The sequence below is a fragment of the Rhinolophus sinicus genome, chromosome 12, assembly GCF_057876585.1.
Source record: "Rhinolophus sinicus isolate RSI-liver-muscle chromosome 12, RSI-T2T, whole genome shotgun sequence".
Lineage (NCBI taxonomy): Eukaryota > Metazoa > Chordata > Mammalia > Chiroptera > Rhinolophidae > Rhinolophus > Rhinolophus sinicus.
The window spans coordinates 38,484,777-38,507,125 of NC_142512.1; the positions used below are offsets into that span (position 1 = coordinate 38,484,777).

Sequence of the window (22,349 nt, forward strand, 5' to 3'; positions counted from 1 at the left end):
AAAAACTACACGATCCGTTTTTGTCTTAAAAAATAACCCCAGCAAAAGGGCTTAATGTGAAAGGAAATACAAATTAAATTCTTGAATCCTATTTAACTAAGTATTTTCTTTATGTTATTCCTTTCTTTCCTTTAGAACCAAAATCTGGCATACACTTTTGACTCCGGGCATGTTATTAAGCTCTGGACATTACTGGAGAAACTCTGCTGGGAGGAGACCTACTTTTCTATCCTTCAGTGGGTATTTGCCTACTAAATTTCCATCTGGAACAAATGGAAACATAGGTTAAAAACCATCTACCTTTAGGTTTGCTCTCCATTTTAAAAAAAAATCTCTTTGCTAAATGTCCAAGTAAATATAAAAATCACAGGAATCTAAATCTAAAAAAAAAGAAGGAAAGGGTGCTGAGAACACTAGAGCCGGAGAGTGATGCAGCCATCTTTACCCTGAGTCTCTTGATTCCTGCCCGTGTGATTTGCTGGCAGTCATAGAGTTCTATCCGCTCAAGGCTGTGACAGCTCTTCAAGTGCTCCAGGGACGCATCTGTGATTAGTGGGCAGTTGTCCAGTTCAATCACCTCCAGCTGGTCGTGAGCACAGGCCCCATTCCCCAGGTGACGAATTCCATCATCTGTGATCAGCTCACAGTGAGACAGACTCTGCAACCAAACAGAGCATGGAAGGACACTGAAATGTCTTATGGCGTTCTTTAGCCAGAGGCCTGTGTGCCACTGGAAAGGAGGCTTTGCTGGTTTGATTTTGAGTATATATATATGGAATCAACACTAGATACCTGTGGTAAGATGAAAAAAGCAAACTAGAGTTGCTGGGGTTCTGCTTTTGACAATCAATAACTGACATTTCTGTGATTCTAAATATATGTGTTTTGTGAATTCATGTAATTACTGTGAAATAGTTCATAAACAAAGTAAGATATTTACCCCCTGCCCCAACACACAAATTAACATTTTTCTTCTTTACAGGGACAGTGAGGCTCAAGTTTTTCCTGTACAAAAATTTCTGGAATTTGGACTAAATACTGAATACCTGGGACAGGGGAATGCCCAATTAATTAACTGAAGTTGATTCTTAAAGCTGTCAAGTGTGGTTATCTCTTCACAGAAATCACTTTGTCAATTTTCCTTAAATCCCTGGTTCCTACATGTGCAACTCAGAATCTCTTGACCCGATTTTGGATAATAATGTGCCACAAAACACACCACTAATGAACCTACACAACAGAATAGTCAACCAGAATGCTTTCCCATAACGTTACTGGAAGCAGTAGCAGAGAACTCCCCTTGTAAAGCCTTGACTGGTTCTGTTATAGGAACACTTGGTCCCAAGGTGAAGCAAACTGTATTTTGGGCCACCTCATCCCTCAGATCTATGGAAATTTAAACATCATTCAGGAAGGAGTATAATGCATGTGGGAGGGAGGACGCATACTGCCCATGTCAGTTTTCAATCTCCAAGTATTGATCCAGAAACATTTCATTTTTCCAGTTCCTATTTCAGCTTTCCCCCACACTCATGTCTTCCCTTGGTCCTTGGTATGTTGGCAATTTGGAGAAATATGCTCTCCCCAAATGGCAGCAAGACACCAAGAGGAAAATAAGAGCTGGGTTTTGAGTGAATCCAATAAACAAACACACAAGACTTCCAGAGTCAAACTCACCAATACTTGAAGTCGAGGACAGTGTATAGAAAGCTGGATCAATGTGCTATCTGTTATCTGAAAGAAACATGTAAGCTTATTTTAGGTATAATTCCAAAAAAACTCACGGGCCATACCCCATTCTTGACTACACTTTATTCTAGACTGACATCCTGTTATCAGTGATAAAATAACAGAATCTTGAGGTTGAAATCCCGTTGGCTCCCCGGACCTGCTCTTTGAGAACCTATCCAGGCTAGGCTTGAAAACATCTAGTCGTCTCTAGTCTTCATCTTTGAACAGGTCTGCTGAAAATGGTTTTGTTTCTGAAATGAAATGAAAATCAGTCCCCTCGCAACTTTTACCCACTGGACAATTTTATTCTACCTCCTTAGAACCATAGCAGAAAAGAACCAGAAGACACCGCTCCATGAAAAAAATTAATGCAGGAATATCCTCAAAGTTTTAGATATTTGGCCTAGAATTTAGAAGCCATGCCACAACTCTGGCTTGGTAAGTTGGGTGTCAGCTGTCTTCGCAAGGGTGGCAGAAAGGGGCTGCTGGAATCTGCGTTAACTATGAACATTCAGGAAGGAAGAACTCCTAAGGGAAGAACAGTCTTTTATAGTTATCTTAGGACAAAAAGTAAATCAGTGCTTCCTTTCCAATTCTCAACTCTGAGATTACTGTTATTATATATCATTATAATACACATAGCCTCACAGGGATTAAGAAATGGCAAGGGGGTGGGAGTTGGGGCAGGCAGGTACGTGCACATCACTTAGGACTAACTGGGAAGGACACACAGGACACTCAGGCATGTGCAAGAGGTAAATGGACGTGAACAAGTTTTAGTTTAGTAAGAACAAATAGCTGCTAAGTAGTGTCTGGAGAACAAGTAATTTAGAAAAAAATGACCTCAATAGTTACCACCCAAGTATCTTCTTTATTTTTATCATTAAAAAAATTCATTGCTCTATCTTCTTTTTAAGATCCCCCTTCAAAGTTTCTCCCTAATCAACTAATAATCTCAAAGCTCTTAAGACTGGTAACAAAAGCATTTGTTGATAAAGAGATACTTGGTTAGCTTGCCTGCCATTAAAAGGGCAGTGCTATATATATATAGATCAGTGTGATGGGCTTTAATTATTTACTAGTATCAAAACCCTATAGGTCTAAAGAAACATCTTATCATCTTTATGGCCTGAATGTTTGGACCTTCTTTCTTTCAGGTGGCAACTTCACTGATGGCACGTATTCATCTAGTTTCTTAACATATACAACATGAGCACCTCTGCCTGGTATGCCTGGAGGACACCTCAATAAATGAAGAGTCAGCAGTGCTGCCAGGCAGCACACTACACTAGGGTAGGGAAGTGAATGTTCTCAAATGCACGGTATGTAAGTTTCTATCATACTGTATTGTACTGTATTCCTGAGTAAAAATCCACAAGTTTACCTGAACACACTCTTCCAGGTCCATCTTTTCAAGCTCGTGGCAATTCTATAAAATACAAAAACAAACATTTAAAACATAGGACAAATTTAAGGCCAGAAAACTAAGTACTGTATTAAATATACTGATGAAATCTTAAGAGTTACAGAGTTGGTGTCATTCTAATGTCACTTTGTCTTATTCCATTAATTACACATTTTAAAAGGCCTCGATCACAGTGAAATTTCTCTATTATGCCACAGTTAAAGTATCTAACATCTTACAAGTCCAAGGGAATACACTTGCTGAACAGTAATACTGTGCTAATAAAGAGATCCTTTCAATCATAAATAATTGAACAAAAATGATTTATTTGGAAGAATGAAAGGTAAGCGTTATGTCCTCATTTAGTTATGTCATGTGCTGCCCCCCCACCCAATTAGTATTCCATTGATCAGCCTGAAAGCAAATGTCCTTCCCCATGTCCTATTGCATTGGTCAAAGACTGTATAATTTTAAATACTATCATTATACAGATTTATAAACCATTTCAAGTATTAAAATCTTCTGGAGAATACAGAAAATCTCTGAAAATGCCTCCAACTAAAATCAGGCTTATCTGTTTCTTTCAACATTACTCTCACCAACCAGTCGCATACAAATAACCAAGCAAGTTTCTTTCATGAAGCACTAGGAAGTCCCTGCTTAGTTTATCATATGAAAATGTGGAAAATGAAGTTGCATGGGGGAGCATTATGTAAGCCAATGCGGGCCCGCACTTCTACAGCCCTTTGTATTCTACAGGCCTGTGGCTGAGGCACAAGGACGCCCAGGAGTACCAGCCACGGAGAAGTTCCCCACATCCCTCACCTTCAATTCTGGTGCCATTCCACATTTCCCTCCTTGCTCATTCTTCTGAAATAAAAATCCCACACAAAACCTATAGAACTTGGAGAAAATACTTACCCGGGCCAATGTGGTAAAGCCTACATCTGTTAGTTGAGAACACCTTGCCACTTCTAATATTCTGTTAAAAAAAAACAAAGTGAAAGTCATGTCCTTGGTTCTGCAAACTGCGTTTATTAAAAAACAGCAAGAATTTACGAAAACAACCTCCTATTCCCTAAGAACTATATAATATAGTGACATTAATAGCTAAGCAAGTCCGTATACAGATCTTGCCATTCATTTTCATGGAGTCAGCATAAAGTGGTCCTGTAAATACCACATTTCAGGGTGATGCAATCAGAAGAATATAATAGAAGCTTGTAGTTAATGCCAAAATGCATGAGAAATGCATTTAAAAGGCTTCTTGATGGCATACTGCTTACCCCCAGAGGGCAGCCTGCTCCTAGAAAACAAAGGAAATGGAGATAAATACTCTGTTTCAGTCAATCTGTTGCTAAAGTAAATCATTCTCTTTTCCTATTTTACTTGTAGGTTCACTGAGATTGAAATAGCTTTTTAAAATGCTATGAAGGGACTGGTTAATTACAGGCCTATCCCAAATATGAAATTTCATACTTATGAAAAAATCCCCTTAAGCTTCCTGCCTCCTCCCACTGGCTCCCAGGGAGGCCCAGTGGAGACGGAAGCAGAACTGGCAGTCATTCTCCTATTCAGAACTGCTAAATACCAACCTAATACTAACCACAGGACCAGGGAATCAAAAGTAGCTCTTTTGTGTGAAAAGTTTGGTGGCATCTACACGACGGTACCAAACAATATTTATATGTTTGCTTACAAATTACTTACAGAAGTTGTCGTGTGGGGGACCCTGCTTGCTGCGCCATTTGTCGGGCAGGAGACCCTGCTTGCTGCGCCATTTGTCGGGCAGGAGACCCTGCTCGCTGCGCCATTTGTCGGGCAGGAGACCCTGCTTGCTGCGCCATTTGTCGGGCAGGAGACCCTGCTCGCTGCGCCATTTGTCGTGCGCAGAGGCCTTCTTGCCGCGCCATCTTTCAGGCGGGGCGGCCTGCGGGGTCTCTGGTCCCGCTCCCCACATAAGAACGCAGGATACGGTGAGGCCAACAAGGAACACCCACGGAGCCATAGGTAGGGGAGCCATACCACCACGGTCTCACTGGAGGCTGGGCCCACCGGACGCCGACCTGCCGTCCGCTTTTCCGCCAACCGACCGACCGACGACTCTTCTCCACTCTCTCCTCTGTTCCTCTCTCTCGGCTCTCCTCTTCCGCTCTCCTCGGCTCTCCTCGGCAATCCTCCGTAGTCGTAGCAGTTATACCAGCGGCCAATTGGCTAACTGGCCACAGCCGACGGCCAATCAGCCACAGCCGACGGCCATTCACCACCCGAGCCAGCACCCCTTCACGTGAGGCCGAGAGCCTTACAGGCTCTCGGGGCTCTGTCCCCACACTCCACCCCTACAGGGTCTCGCCTCACAATCTATGCAACAAGCGTCTTCCACGAGGGTCCCTGTGCCGTATTAGCCTACTGACACCTATGGACGAAAAGAAATGGTAGTCTTAGGAACCAACAATGGCAAATCCCTCCCATCTGGGAGGATACATGCTAGCTTTTTGTCCTGGGAAAGGAGGGTCGCTGCCACTGGCACCTTTCCCGGTTTGTGGTACCAGACCTTTATGGCAGTACTTGAGGTCCCTTGCATAGTTTCAACATGTAACAGAACAGGGGACCCCATAACAGGCCATAGTGAGAGCACATAGTTTCCTCGCAAAATCATCCCGGTATCGGGACCTCTGTATACTACAGTCACTTGCGGTGGCCACTCAGCCACCACCCCTGGCGTCACTTGCAAATCATGAGTCAAACTTGCCCCCTATGGGGCTATCAGACCCAACCACCGACAGTGGGGGCTTTTGACCTGCCAGGGCCAAGTCCATTACATAGTGATATGTCTCCAGGGGGAAAGTCAGACGATCCATTAAATCATGAATTGAAGGCACTGCAGCGTGCAAGGGTGGCGTCACCTTATGTAACTCCCTATAGTCCACAGTCATTCGCCAGGTCCCATCTGGCTTCTTGACAGGCCATACTGGGGAGTTAAAGGGACTGTGCGTTGGCCTCACAATATGTGCCTTTTCCAATTCCAATATTGTACGACCAATCTCTTCCTGTTCTCCTGGCAGGCGGTACTGTCGCACTGTAACCACGCGCCAGGGCTGTGGCAACACTTGAGGAGGGTGGTGAGCATGCCCGCGTGTCACCGCTTTCACCACCCGGATCCGGAGACGGAACTCTCCTACCGACGTCTGTAAGCTGAGGCCATGTAGCACGTCCACCCCTAGAATATATTCCGGAACGGGGGAGACATAAACCTTGTAGGTACGAGGAGGGAGCCTTCCTATACCCAGTGGTAAGGAAACGGCTTTCACAGTCACAGTTTTTACCCCGTAGCCATCAATGCAGACTGCTGGTCCAGGGAACAGTTCTGGATTCCCATAAATGAGACTGCAGTCGGCGCCAGTGTCAACTAGAGCCAAAACCCTCTGTACATTCGAACGGGACCAATGTATGGACAGTTCCACGTGGGGCCTCCGGTCCCTGCTCATCCCCTCTGACCGGGTAACTTGGCCCTACCCCTAATCAAGCTGCAAGGGATCAGCCTCAAGCGCCTGCATGAAGTCCTGGAGGGACACGGGTCGCGCTTTCCCAGACTCTTCCTTTATGCTTCTCCGGAATTGTTGTTCCGGACGCAACTGTTTCCAAAGTTCAAGCAGGAGTCCATTGGGTTGTCGGTCTATTTTCTTCCTATCGACCCCTGCTGCCACGAGATCACGCCACATCTGTGCGCGTGTTACTCTCTGAGGCCCGCGACCTTGCCCCTTTACCTTTGGTTTGGGCTTCCAGGTCTCAACTATGCGGACCTCCTGTCTTAACTTCCTTCGCCTCCGGCTTTCAACATCCCCTAGGGTGGCCATGGCAGTTTTAACTTCATGGATCCGTCGCCCTACATACGGTGTAAGAATAGCAACCAAGGATCCAAAAGCACTTGCAGGTGCAGTATCCAAAACCAGATGTCTCATGCTGGCAGTAAAAAGCTCATCATCTGGGCCCTGCATGTTGAGGTTAAAAATAGCATGTCTCATACCCATTTCACGGATTATTTGCGTAAGTTCTGTATATGACTGCCATTGACTCACAGTGTCTGGCAGCTCGCCAGCCTGTTCCCATACGGTGCGTACTGCAGCAGTGAGCCACTGCATTAGAGAATGGTTGCCCTGGTTGTTGGCCAACCTATGGCAGTTTTGTAACCTTTGTCGTAGGGACGGATGCACTGTCACGAAGGCTAGCTTTTCCATCTCGCCTGGGGAGCAGAGAATGCTGTCTGCTTCCTCATCCCATAAACGTAATAGCCAAGCTGAGACTGGATCTCCAGGGCGCTGTCTGTACTGCCTCCCTAGCTCCTGCAACTCAGTGGGAGTGTATGGGGTGTAGGTTGTGAACTCAGTCACAGCTGGGTTGCCGGCAGCAACGCCCTGGGGCCCAAAGGGTGCTCACGTTTTACCCTTTGCTTTAAGATTGGCCGGGCTTGGGGGTTGGGAGCTACATTGTCTCCACTTGCTTCCTCCACCTCTGCCTCAGAGTCTCCACCTTGGGGCCCCTGTTCTAACAGGCGGACCCGGGCTTCCAGCGCTTCCAACCGGGACACCTGGTTCGGCATCCGGGCCACTTCATTAAGCCCATTTTCCGTGTTGAGACTCAAGGCCTTGAGGAACATCCAGCCCACGCGGCCGGCTATAGCCTTCTCCTCCTCCGGCAACCGCTTAGCCAGAGCCTGCAGGGCCCTCTCTACACTGGCCGGAGAGCCGTCCATGTCCTCCCACCCCTCTTTGGGGGTCCAACTCCTGAGAACAGTGGCCACTGAACACCATATACTGTGTGGGGGCCACATGTCCTCCTACCCAGAGTCAGACGCCATTCCTACCTGGTCGGAATCTTGCTCACCGTGCCAGGTGTCTGAGTGGGTGGAGGCCTCGGTGTAAGATGTCCACAACCCTCGGAGCTTAAGGCCGCAGCAGATTACCAAAATGAACGCAACGCCGTCCATGGCCAAGAGGGTGATGTGCCAGCTGGAGGCTTGAGTCTCCCAGGCAGACCGCACCTCCCGTTCCCGGTGTCGCTCCTCATGGGCGTTCCGAAGCTGGGCTCTCACACGCACAAACCGCTCCACCATGCTTCGGTAGGTTTTGGCCGGCACCGTACCCTGCTCGCTGCGCCATTTGTCGTGCGGGGGACCCTGCTTGCTGCGCCATTTGTCGGGCGGGAGACCCTGCTCGCTGCGCCATTTGTCGTGCACGGAGGCCTTCTTGCCGCGCCATCTTTCAGGCGGGGCGGCCTGCAGGGTCTCTGGTCCCGCTCCCCACATAAGAACGCAGGATACGGTGAGGCCAACAAGGAACACCCACGGAGCCATAGGTAGGGGAGCCACACCACCACGGTCTCACTGGAGGCTGGGCCCACCGGACGCCGACCTGCCGTCCGCTTTTCCGCCAACCGACCGACCGACGACTCTTCTCCACTCTCTCCTCTGTTCCTCTCTCTCGGCTCTCCTCTTCCGCTCTCCTCGGCTCCTCGGCAGTCCTCGGCAGTCCTCCATAGTCGCAGCAGTTATACCAGCGGCCAATTGGCTAACCGCCCACAGCCGACGGCCAATCAGCCACAGCCGACGGCCATTCACCACCCGAGCCAGCACCCCTTCACGTGAGGCCGAGAGCCTGTAAACTACTCTCTGGGGATCTGTCCCCACAGAAGTTGAAAAAAAAAAGTAACACTAAAGTATAAAACATCATCAACTGACAATCAATTAGAAATGAATATCTAATGAAAAAGCATGATCTGACTGAACCCACCTTGAATATCACATTTGAGAGCCTTTCCATTCTTAACAGTAAGATAAACTATCAAGGAGGGTGGAGCCGAACACCCCTCTCTTTAAAACAAAAAGGGAACAGGTAATATTTTTAGAAAGGAATCTGGCTACCTCCTTAGTGCCTGAATAGGACGCTACTCTAGGCTTCTGCTATTACTAATTTGACCAAAAAGTCTGTTTTATTAAGGAATTTGGATACTATAGGCAAATTTTCTTTCACTAATCATGGCCTGTGGCCAGATAATTACAAAAAAAAGTTTTAATAAAGTTTTACTTGTTTAAATGATTATTATATGTAAGACAAGTGTTTTCATGGGTTCTGGAGCCAGGGTGCCTGGGTTTGAATCCTTGCTCCTGCACTTACTAGCTGTGAGACTCTGAACACGTTACTTGACCTCTGTGCTTCGGTTTTCTCATCTATAATATGGAGATAATAACAGTGCTTATATGGTGCTATGATGATTAAATGAATTAGTATTTGTGAATCATTTAAAACAATGGCTAACACATCTAACATATAATCAATACAGAATAAGTTTTATTTTGAAAAACAAAACAGGTATATGGGGATCAAAATAGTGTGTTGTGTGCTCTTACAGAATCAATATGGGTTTAATACCATGTACATGCCAAGACAGAATTCTTAATATTCAGCCAATCTTGTATTTTGGCAGAAAGGAGGACTCAGAGAGAATAAGGCTTGCTCTAAAAGACCATCAATTAGCACAAAGGAGGTTCTCCTGTGGGGCTGTTTTTTTCTTTTTAAATACTCCCTGCTGTCTACCTGGCAGTTATTACAATGTAAGTGACTACAGGGTAGACCTTTAAAAACTTCCTTCAGAAAGGAATTACAGATACTTCCTTGGCTTGTAATGGGGTTATGTCCCACTAAACCCATCCTGAGCTGAAAATATCAAGTTGAAAATGCATTTGATCACCTACCGAACACCACAGCTTAGCCTAGCCTACCTTAAATGTGCTCAGAACACTTACATTAGCCCACAGTTGGGCAAAATCATTTAATATAAGCTTATTTTATAACAAAATGTGGAATATCTTATGTAACTTATTATGCATTTTGTTTTTGTACCACTGTAAAGTCAAAGAATCATTAAGTGGAAGCCAGGGACCATCTGTATACGAAAGCATGAGAGAAAATGCCTTTCTTTTCTCAAGTAATAAAATGATTTTTTTTTTTTCTAGTATGGATAGCAAGAAGTAGTAAATGTGGACTATTATCCCTTAGTTCAGGTCAATTACATGTAATCAAATGAAATACGAAGCTAGTAGGTAGGCACTTAAAAGGGCAGGCCTTGTAGCATCTACCTTAAAAATTTCAAGATTCCAAGGAATAAACATAGGTGAAGAAGGCCTCTGTTCCTTTCCCCTGATTTTTTGAGCTAAACAAGAAACGTTTACCTAAGCCGTGGGCAGTTCTGACCTAGAGCATTCAGGATGGCATCTGTGATGTTGGAGCAGCCGGAGGCACAGAGGGACTGTAACTTATGGCACCCTCTGCATATAGTAATGAGACCGTCATCTGTGATTTGCTAAAAAAACAAGAGCAAAAAAACCCGCCATAGATATTAGTAACTTAGCAGAAGAAAAAGAGAAAAATGTTACCTCTGTGAAAATAAATACCAAAAAGAAATAAAAGCAAATTTAATATAAATCAGGTAGCAGACCTAAAAGAAAATGAACACACTTTTGTTTCTTCCTTCCAGTTCCTTTTGATGTAGTTTGCAAGAGAAATCTGTGCTTATTTCTGGGGTAAAGGGAAGTAACTATAATGGGATTCTTTTAACCTAATGGGAGTGGGACTAGCACAGGGTGCATCATGGTGTAGATTCAATTAAATGATTATAAAACCTAGAAAACAGATAAGAACAGCAGTATTTTAATAGTATAAACATAATTACAAATTCAAAATTGATACTAAGTTACTGAAAAAAATGAAACAACCTGTGGATGATGGTTGCAATCTCATACCAACCAGATATTTATTTCTGTATTTTTGTTTTCTAATAATATTCTAATTTATGGAGATAAACAGTTGTGTCCAACTCAAATACAATTTTGTATGTTTTAAATTATTTTAAAATGAAAAAGAACACACAAAAGATGTTACATTTTTAAAAAGTCATGTATAAACATCTCAACATGTTGTATCCAGTCAGATACGACCAGTGCTTCAGTTTGTCCTGTGAGATTCACTAATTTTGTGTAAGCTTCAGAAAAGCTCCCCTGTCATCTCTGTTTAATCAGTCCTTGGGTTGCAAGGACAACTGAAAAAAATAAAATAAAACTTCAAATATTCACTGCTTAAATCAGTATGTCCTCAGTATTATACAACCAAAACAAAATACAGATAAAAAAATGGATGCTAAGGCAGATGCAAGATTTGACATGAAGACAAATTAATGAGGTATATACACATGTGGAAGAACCTACAAAAGTGCCATGGGAGTGTGATGTATCATTATTACTAAACAAGGATAACTGAAATGTAAAGGGGGAAGCAGCAATCAATAAACATGCATATTTAGCAGGTCAATGGAATTTGTGTCACACAACATTGAGGAAGTATCGGAGGGCTGTGCTGTCTTTTCCTTTTTAATGTTTTAAAGTATGTAAGGGATTACTGAGAAAGAAAAAAGGAGAAAAGTCATATTATCAACATAGAGGAGAAAAGTCATTTTATCAATATTTCAAATGTTAAAAAAAGAGTCCAATTTACTAAATTTTTACGTTTTCATATTAGTTAAGAAGAGAATGGATCAAGAATGTACTTCGGTCACTTCAACAGCTTTGGGCAAGAACATGAAGTCTCACGAATGTTAAGAATAATTTTATCACTTTGTATGGAAGGAATGATGGAAGACTGGCTTATGCTGACTGGCTGATATTTGGGTGAAGGGAAACAGTAAAATAAACATAAGATAGAACTGGTTCTTTATGCGTAACAACTGTGAGTTCTGCCTGTTGGAAGGGTAAAGGAAATGAAATTAAAATGGCAAATGGTAGGTATATATGGCTTCTATGTATGTGTGAGTGTGTATGTAACACATACATATACATACAGAATGTGTATGAATATGTATATAAATAAAATCTGAAGATGCCCTAGCACAGTTTTTTCTTATCACTGTAAAATGATGGTTTCATGTTTGCAACAGTTGTATAAGCTCTTTCTCTCAGGCCAAATATTTAAGTTTCATGAATGAAATTAGGCACATTCTGGTAGTGAGCAACTATGGCAATCATAATGAAAAGGAAAGGGTGGTCAGAATTTTTAAAAAGTCTTTCCTTTATTTAACTCAGTCTTCAGAAGCCCCTAAGCAGATCATTATCACCAAGAACTAACTAGACCTTAGGGCTATAAGGGTGAGTTGCTTAAACTGCACAAAATATGCAATTTTGTGATACTTAAAAGCCCTTTAAGTATCACCTTTAAACTAAACAACCACTCCATTCTCAAGTTTCAGGTGATTAAATAAGGAAAACCCTCATCAACTTTTTTTTATTGCTAAGAGAGGCTCTCACTCCAAAAAAAACACACCCATGCAATTTTCAAGGCCAAGAGAGAAAAGCTAAAGATATATTGTCAGGATTCCGAATAGTTTCAGCAAATTCTCTAAGTAAAATTCAGGGGTTTGGGATAGACACAAAAAAAGCTGATAGTCTAAACAATCCAAATGTAAACTATAAATACTACTTGAAAATTAAATTTAAAGGATACATTTTGCTCATCATCTGTTTAGATTAGTGGTTCCGAATAGTTATGGCCCACTGATAGATTTTAATCGATGTGATTGCAATTAATTTACCAAAAATATTTTAAAAACTGAATTTTGTGAATAATTTAATTTTAAAAAGTAGAGTTTTCTTAAGTACAAAAGAAAGGGGTGGAATTATAGTAAGCCTATTTAGAATTCTGAATAAGCTACTCTCTTATCTATGTCAAAGCCCCTGGGAGTGAGTAAGGTCAAGCAAGTAAAGAATCATCTGTGTGCCTACTGTGTCCCCAGGGTAAAAGTGGAAACACCACTGGTCTTGATGACTGAAACTCTTACAGTAATAATACGGAAATGAATTACTAATACAGAAGAGCGGTGGGAAGGACTGCTTACTAAGCAAGTCTGCAAGTTCAAAGTCACCAGTTCAGGACAGTGTGCACCTATGTACTTGAGAGCTTCATCTTCTAGCTAGAAAGATTAAAAAGAGAGAGAAAAAATGATTATTGACATTGTTTCAAAGGACAAAGCTTTAAGAGTATACACATTCACTAATACATTCTGAATATAGCCAACCAAGTTTCAAAGGAACAATGAACTATGATCACATAAAAGCGTAATTCATATGATCAGTATGTTTTGTTTTTTATCAGTTCTTACCACATCAAATTCTTATCACCAAGTCAAGGAAAAGATAAAATAACACTGCCTAATGTTTATGGATTTTTCTCCTCATTAATATGCCTCACAGCATTCTGCTGGGTGTCTATGAAGCTAAAATAATTTTTACATTTCTGCACTCCCTGTATTTTTGGGAGCAGGAGCTGAGAAAGGAATCCACAGTGTATCTGCTGCTGGAAGATCAGTGCCATGAGTACAGAGCTGAGAACAGATGGCAAGTAATTGATTATGATGCATTCCAATCAATATTTTTCAGGATTCCATAAATAACCAAAAGCTCAAGCTGTTGTTTTAAGGTATTCATACTTCCAAAGCTGTTTCAAACAATGGAACATTGTTTGAGGGCATTTTTAATGGAATCCAAGGCATGGTTTTAGTAACCAATAAAAAAATAAGGGAATAAGTGCCTAGCCCTACTTTGTCAGTCACTTCTAAATCCACTCTTGATCATTTCCTTCCAGATGCTATTATGCCAAGTCCTCTTTTTTTCACTGTACAACAGAGAGTAATATTTTTAATGATGAAATATGTTGGGATTTGTAATGTGACTGGCAGGAAATAGCATCAACACTATAAAATGTAGGCTGCTATATATTAGGCCCATTTAAGAAAGGCTTTTGGTGGTTTAAAAACTAGTGAAAATTGCCAAGACTGCCTTCCTTACCTATCTAGTTCAAGGTCTCAGGCAGTAACAACATGGCGAGTTTTCTTTTCAGATTAAATTGTATGAAACCCTTCTTGCCTAGGGTATATGTTCAGTATGATTTTGTCTTCCCAGCCTGCTTCCCCTCAAAAATATCTTTGGTGAGATGTTAATTCTTCTTTTTTTTTTTTTTAACTCTAAGGAAAACACTTTAATTCTTGGTAAGCATGTGTCTTTGGTCAGTAATGCAAAACAACTACACATCCCATAAGCCTTGGGGCTGCCTACAGAGTCCACGCTTCCTCTATCCTTCACAAGCACTACGTGGAGTATTACCTGTGTGCAGCCTTTTAGGAATAAAGCCTTAAGTCCCCCGCAGCCTCTCACTAGTGCTTGGATGCCATCCTTGGTTACTTGGTCACACCAGGAAATGTTCAATTGCTCCAACAGTGGACATCCCTCACTTAGGATAAAACAAAATGAAACAAACATAAGACTAAATCAAACTCTAAAGGCACCAAAGTTTTGCTTTATTGGCTATTTAGTCAAGAAGTGGAAACAGCCCCATATGCTCCCACAAGAATATACATCTTCACTTAATGTAAATTTAGAACGCAGGCAATTGCACAACAAAAAAATAGCAGATTTATCAATGTTTGTGGTGCTCATATGGCACCATATCACTGGGAGGGCTAGCTGAAATCCAGATTAACTAACAAAGCACAATATTGTTTTTCAGATAGATCAGATTATTTATGGAGGTTTATACTTTTCAGAGTATATTCTCTTTGCACTTATCACATATTTAAAAGTTCCCTAGATAGGAAACGGAAATTATTCAAGTTGACCAAGTAATTAATGAAGAGTTGAGTCAAACCCAGGTTCTCTACCAAATAATTCTATTATCAAAGTATGAACGAGGACATTTAAACTTTTATTTAAAAATTACAGAGGATCTGTAAAATCTCCTTATCTGGGAAGTATCTAGAGTACTATTTCCATAGGCTGAATTTAAGATATACTGCATTTGATCTCCGGCTTCTATCAAATATGAGCTTCATCTTTAATCTTTGATTTCAGATTTGAACACGAAAGAATTCCAAGCTCTATGTCATTCTTTGGAAAATATTGATTAACTGTTTTATAAAACAAAGCCTGGGAATCTTGGTTCAAGTTCATTCTTCAACATGAGTAGTGTGACTTCAGGCAAGTCACTTTAGGAAGCCTGCTCCAACCTCTCTTAACCAAAGATTGCCGTAGACTCGTCTATGCTCTCCCCACAGTGATGCCCTGATTTCTATCATAGCACTTATCACACTGTAATATGATGACATGTGTAGTGCTTTTTTTTTTCTCCCACTGGACTCTGAGCAATTTAAGGGTAGCAACAATATCTTATTCAGTTACATCCTGTGGTTGAATCACATTACCTGGCATTCAAAAATGTTTTAGATTTTCTTATCTGCAAAGTGTCTGTCCTATGTACCGCACAAGGTTTTCAAATAAATGAGATCATTTATGTGAGTATTTTATAAACTATAAATGTTGTTATACATCCTATTTATTATTTCATACAGCAAACAGCCTTAATTACATATGTACTCAATATTCTTAAGGAAGGTCTAGAAGGAGCCACATTTTTAGATTACTTATACTCAACTAAATCTACATTCCTTCTTTGAATAGCTTAAATCTTAACTATTCATAAATACAACCAATACATGGGATCATAACCATTTATAAAAGGCTGATAAAAAAGTTACAAAGAGAATGGGCATTTCACCTTCCTTTTAAGATACATCTCCTGTAATATACTCTAAAAAATATATTAACATTAAAACAGTGAAAACTTATTGAGTGTTTACTACATGCCAGGAACCCTGTTATGCAATTTATACACCTGTATATATTAGGTTGAAACACATGAAGCTATCATTTTTATAAGACAAAAACTGTTGGAATATTAGTAACTTTACAAGGTTCAGCCTGATACTATCAAATAATAATAGTATTTAATCCTAGTAACAATCCTATGAAATGATAAAGAAGAACTCACAAGGGTTGTATTTGTTCAAGGCTAGTTAATAACCTGACTCCAGAGCACTGCATTAATCACTAAGCTATAATATGTCTTTTCTGCTCATTCAGGTAGAAATCTAATTATTCACATATACATTGTATTACTCTGATCTGAAATCTTAGTTACCTCTAGTCATTTCATCTGAATGTGCGCTATAATATGGGCGAGTGGTAGAACAAAAGATTTATTCTGAACCATAGTACATATCCATAACAGTTTCCTTTAATTCTAACTTTAAGTTATTAAAAAAAAAAAAAAAAAAGTATTTGTTCCATTTATTGGATAATCTCATTACAAGAAATTTACCTCAGAGCTTTTAGAGACATGTTTGTTATTGATGTACAGGAAGCCAAGTCAAGGTGCCTGAGTTTGGAACAGAACTTGCTAAGGCTAGTACATGTACTGAAAAATGGAAAAAGGAGAAAACAATAAATAAACAAATAAGAACACATCCTTAGTATATTATACACAATTCTCATTAAACACGTGTGTATATATAAGAACTGTGAAATTTCCATAACCCAAATAAAAGCAGTTATAAATCCTGGGACCTTTCACGTTAAGGAAAAGGCTGGTGCCATTTACAAAGGATAAAAAAGGCTGTACTGTGTATGAGAATTTGCATGAGAGGAAGATGGTGCTTTATTCATATTTGGAAATGTTAAAAGCTATTAACGGCACACTGCATATGTGCTGATATCTACATACGTCTTGCAAATCCAGGAACACCAGATAGCTAACTAGTACCTGTTAGCAAGTGGTGCAATATGAAGACTGAAAGCTCTTTCACTTAAGTCTCTGCTCAAGATAACCTTTTGCATGGTAGTAATATAATAATTGGATTTTTGCAAGGTATAGAGGATGGACCAGTACTGGCCTGAAACAGGCTAAGTTATGTAACATTACTACCTACTTCCCTTTATGAATTTCTTAAAGACTTTTTTTCCATAGTGGTTCTCAGTTTAAATTTTTTTTTTACCTTATTATGGAACATTTTAAATATACACAAGAGTGAATAATACAGAACGCACATGTACCATCATTATGCTTCAACATTTATCAATGTTCTACTATTTCTATTACATTCATTTCCCTCCCTTTCTCATTCTAGTATTTTAAAGCAAATCCCAGACACATTATTTCACCTGTTAAGTATTTTAGGACATATTTCTAATAGATAAGGACTTTAATTTCTGAATACCTGATATCCAGTCTGTACTTAAGTTTCCTCAATTCTCTCATAAATACCTTTGACATGTTGATTTGGTCAAATTAGGATCCAAATAAGAACCATACATTCTACTTGGCTGATATGTTTCTCAGGTCTTTGTGTGGACCTATGTTTCTATTTCTTCTTGGGAGATGCCTAGGAGTAGAATTGCTAGGTCCTACACTAGGTTTATGTCTGATTTTTAAAGAAACAGCCAAACTGCTTTTTAAAGTGGCTGTACCATTTTACATTCCCACCAGCAACCATGAAGGTTCCAGTTTCTTCACATCTTTGCCAACACTTGGCATTGATCTCTCTTTTTGATTATAACCATTTTAGTGGTTGCAAAGTATAATTTTCTGTTGTGATTTTATTTCGCAATTCTGTAACAAACGTACAGCATTGGCTAGAATCTCCAATAGAATGTTGAATAGAAATGCCTTGCTCCTGACCTTAGGGTATAAAGCATTCAGTTTTTCACCTTTAAGTATGATGGTCAGCAGTTGGTTTTCCATAGATGCCTTTGATCAGATTAAGGGGCCTCCTTTCTATTCCTAGTTTATTGAAAATGATCACAAACGGGTATTGGATTTTGTCCTGTGTTTTTTTCTATCTAATGATGTATTAGTTATCTATTGTTGCATAACAAATCACCCCCAAACTGAGCAGTTTAAAACAACAAATATTTATTATCTCACAATTTTTGTGGGTCAGGAATATAGACACAGGCAACTTAGCACGGTGCCTCTGACTCAGGGTCTCTCACAAGGCTGCAGTCAAAGTACTGGCTACAGTTGCAATCATCTCAAAGGTTAACTGGGTACAGATTCCCTTCCAAGCTCATTTAGGTGGCTCTTGGCAGACCTTAGAAGATCCAATTCCAAGTTCACTCATTTGGTTTTTGGTAGGTTTCAGGTCCTCATTGGCTGTTAGCCAGAGAATTAGTTCTTTGCCACATGGGCTCTCCACAGAATTACTCAAAACACAGCAGCTTGTTTCCTCCCCAAGCCCCCAAGTAAGAGCCGTGAGAAAAAGTAGAGCAAGACAGAAGTCAGTCTTTTTTGTAACCTAATCTGCAAAGTGACATCCAATCTCCTTCGCAGAATTCTATTGTTAGAAATGAGTACTTAGGACCAGTCCATGCTCAAGGGGAAAAGATTACACAAGGGTGCGAATCCCAGGAGGTAGGGATTATTTGGGGCCATTGTAGAGGCTGCCTGCCACACTGAGATGATCATGTGGCTTTTGTCCTTTAGTCCAGAGGGGCAGTAAATCTTACCAGTTGCCTACTTTTATACAGCCCACAAGTCAAGAACGGTTTTGACATTTTTAAATAGTTGAAAGAAAATCAAAAGAAGATACTATTTTGTGATATGTGAAAATTCTATGAAATTCAAATCTCAGCACCCAGAAATAAAGTTTTACTGGAGCACAGCCATGCTCATTTGTTTATGTACTGTCTATGGCTGCTTTTGTAAAACACTGGCAGGGTTGAATATAGAGGGTGCCAAAAAAATGTACACACATTTTAAGAAAGGAAAAAACTATTAAAATTATGCTGATGGTAAGTAACCACTTTGAGCACCTCTTGTAATTGCAGAAGTCAAACGTAACTTGTATTCATCTTTTGTTATCGGTATATGTCAAGTATTGCAATTCCCCCCCCCCTTTTTCCGCATCCCCCTTCCCCCCACCCCCCACTCCAGTTCAAGCTGTTGTTTCTCAGTCTAGTTGTGTAGGACACAGCTCCCTGGCCCCTGCTGGTATTATGAGCCTTGCGGGCACCCCCCACCCCACGCGGGCAGTTGATCATGTGGTTGGTAGGCCACTCACAGCAGCTCATAGCAGCTCTCGCTGGCTGCTGGCCGCTCATGGCAGCACACGGAAGCTCTGGCAGCACACAGCAGCCCACGGCAGCACACGGTAGCTCATGCTGGCTGCTGGCCATTCACGCTGGCCACCAACCCTTCATGGTAGCCCGCAACAGCACCCCACCGCAGCACTCAGCAGCTCACTGCAGCTTACATCAACCTCTGGCTGCTCACAACAGCCAGAGGGCGCAGCTCACTGGCCCATGTGGGAACTGAACTGGCGACCTTGGCATTAGGAGCACAGTGCTCCAACCACCTGAGCCACCAGGCTGGCCTGAGTATTACAATTTTAATACAGTTTTTTCTTTTCTTAAAATGTGTATACATTTTTTTTGGCACCCTCTGTAGTTGTGACAGAGACTGTATGGAAAACAATGCCTGTATTTATTTATCTGGTCCTATACAAAAAAAAAAAGTTTGCTGAACCCTGCTTTATTCTACTATTATGAGATATTACATTAATTGATTTTCAGATGTTAAACCACACTTGTATTTCTGGGATCAATCCCACTTGGTTATGATCCAAAATCCTTTTATGTTTCTGGATTCAGTTTGCTACAATTTTGTTAGATATTTTGGCATCTCTGTTCCTGAGGGATACTGATCAGATTTCCTTTTGTTGTGATGTTGTTGTTTGCTGGCTTTGGTTTCAGAAACACTCGCTTGACAGAATGAGTTATGAAGTAGTTCCTCTTTTATTTTATGAATGAGTTTGAAGATTGGGGTTATTTCTTCTTTAAATATTTGATGAAACTCACCAGTAAAGTCATCTGGGCCTGTGCTTTTCTTTGTGGGATAATTTTGAAGTGAATTCTGAATTTACTTGTTATAAATCTATAAACTCATTGAATTTACTTGTTATAAATCTATTCAGATTGTCTACTTTTTTCTTGAGTTAAATTTGGTAATTTGTGCCTTCCCAGGAATCTGTCCATTTCATCTGGGTTGTATAATTTTTTAGTATAAAGTTATTTATTATATTCCCTGATAATCTTTTTCAGTCTGTCTTTTGAGTTAAATATTTTGTCCTCACCTTCATTCCTGCTTTTGATAATTTGTGTCCTGTCTTATTTTTGTAGTCTAGGTTTGTCAATTTTGTTGATTTTCCCCCCAAAGAACCAGTTTTTGGTTTCATTGATTTTATTACTTTCTGTTTCCTATTCACTGATCTCCAGTCTATATTATTTCCTTCTGCTTGCTTTGGGCTTAGTTTGTTCTTCTTTTTCTAATTTCTTAATGTTGAAGGTTGTTCTTGACTCAAGCTTTTCTTTCCTCTTTTCTGATATAGGAATTCAGAGCTATATCACTGCTTTAGCTGTATCCCATAAATTCTGATAGTTTTTCATTTTCATTCAGTTCAAAATTTTAAGTGGTAAAAAAAGTTTATTAGAAGAGATAGTACACTCCAAAGACTTAGGAGCCGGCCAAGCACAAAGAAAAGAGGCTCAAGGTTCAAGGCCCAAGGCCCAAGGTCCAAGGCTCAAGGCTCACTATTAGGAGAAAAAGTACACTCCAAAGAGTTTGGAGCAGCCCCGAGCAAAGCATGGATCAAGAGGCCTCAAAACATTTTTTTTTTTTTAATTTCTTGTGATTTTTGTCTTTAACTAATGGGTTATTCAGAAGTGTGTTGCTTAATTTCCAAATAGTTGAGGTTTTCCCAGATTTTGTTCTGTTGTGAATTTCTAGTTTAATTCTCTAGTTCTGGTCAGAAAACATATTTTGTATAATTTTAATCTTCTTAAATTATTAAGACTTGTTTAGTGGCCCAATGTATGTTCCAACCTGCAGGATGTTCTCCAGTCTGTCAGTAAAGAATGTTTATTCTGTAATCACCAGGTGGAGTGTTCTATTTGCACAGTATGCATTTTTCCATCTGTTTGCTTTCAACCTATTTGTGTCTTCGAATCTAAAGCATGTCTCTTGTAGACAGCAGATAGTTGGGTCCTGCTTTTTAATCCATACTGAAAATGTGTCATTTGGGTGAAGTGTTCAGTCTGTCCGCACTTAATAGAATTATTGATATGGTTAAATTTTGTCTCCCTTTTTGCTATCTTCTATGTGTTTCATGTTTTGTTTGTTTGTTTCTCCTTTACTGTTTTCTTGTGTTAAGTGTACCATTTCAACCCCTCTGACTTACTACTTTTTTGAGTTATTTTCTTAGAGTTTGCTCAGATTACAATATGTATCTTAATTTACCACAATCTATTTCAGAACAATAGCCAAATTCTCACAAAACATAGGCATTTTGCTCCAATATATTACCATTCCCTCCTTCTTCCTTTGTGATATTATTTTCGTATGTTCAAATATATTTCATATATTACTTCTATATATGCTATACACCTAACAATACAGTGTTATAATTATTGCTTTACATAATCTTACTATCATCTAAAGAATTTAAGAGATGAGAAAATTAGTCTTAGATTTACCCACATATTTACCATTTCTGGTGCTCTTCATTTACCAAGTTCTATGGATCTGATCAGAGTTACCATTTAGTATTTACTTCTTTTCATCCTGAAGGACTTCAGTATTTCTTGCAAGGCACATTTGCTAGCAACAAATTCTCTCTGTTTTTATCTGGGAATATCATTATTTTGCCTTCATTTTAAAAGGATAGTTTTGTTAGATACAGAATTCTTGTTTTTTTCTTTTCAGCACACTGAATACGTCACATGGCTCTGGCTTCCATTGTTTCTGATTAGGCCACCCATTAATCATATACTCCTTTCTTGTACATGAGTTATTTTCCTCCTGCTGCTTTCAAACTCTTCTGTTCGTTTTCAGTTTTCACACTTTGGTCAGTCTTTTATGATTAAATATGTTAGCAGTAGGTTTTTTATATACCGTCCTGAGCCACATAATGATGTTTCGGTCAATGATGGACCATGTAGTCAATGGTGGCCCTGTAAGATTATAATGGAACTGAAAAATTCCTGTCGCCTAGTGATGTTGTAGCCGTTTTAACATCATAGCACAAAGCATTACTCATGTGTTTGTGGTGATGCTGGTATAAACAAACCTACTGTACTGCCAGTCATATAAAAGTATATACAGCACATATAATTAGAGTAGTAGGCTGTACCATGTAGGTTTGTGTCAGTATACTATGTGATGTTTGCATGATGAAATCACCTAATGACACATTTCTCATAATGTAACCCTGTCCTTAAGCAGCTCAT

At 40.2% G+C, this 22,349-nt stretch overlaps 1 protein-coding gene across 4 annotated transcripts in view; it reads right to left on the reverse strand.

The window, feature by feature from the left end:
• The window catches only part of FBXL20 (F-box and leucine rich repeat protein 20), a 98,913-nt gene that overhangs the window by 8,412 nt on the left and 68,152 nt on the right, over positions 1-22,349 (reverse strand). For all 4 annotated transcript variants that reach the window (XM_019747614.3, XM_074319444.2, XM_019747615.3 and 1 more), the window contains exons 7-14: positions 16,390-16,485; positions 14,340-14,466; positions 13,076-13,150; positions 10,365-10,495; positions 4,058-4,118; positions 3,116-3,160; positions 1,678-1,734; positions 446-658 (exon numbers count right to left, since the gene is read on the reverse strand). In XM_019747614.3, the coding sequence (XP_019603173.1) occupies positions 446-658; positions 1,678-1,734; positions 3,116-3,160; positions 4,058-4,118; positions 10,365-10,495; positions 13,076-13,150; positions 14,340-14,466; positions 16,390-16,485 (805 nt within the window). The remainder of the gene's footprint in view (positions 1-445; positions 659-1,677; positions 1,735-3,115; positions 3,161-4,057; positions 4,119-10,364; positions 10,496-13,075; positions 13,151-14,339; positions 14,467-16,389; positions 16,486-22,349) is intronic.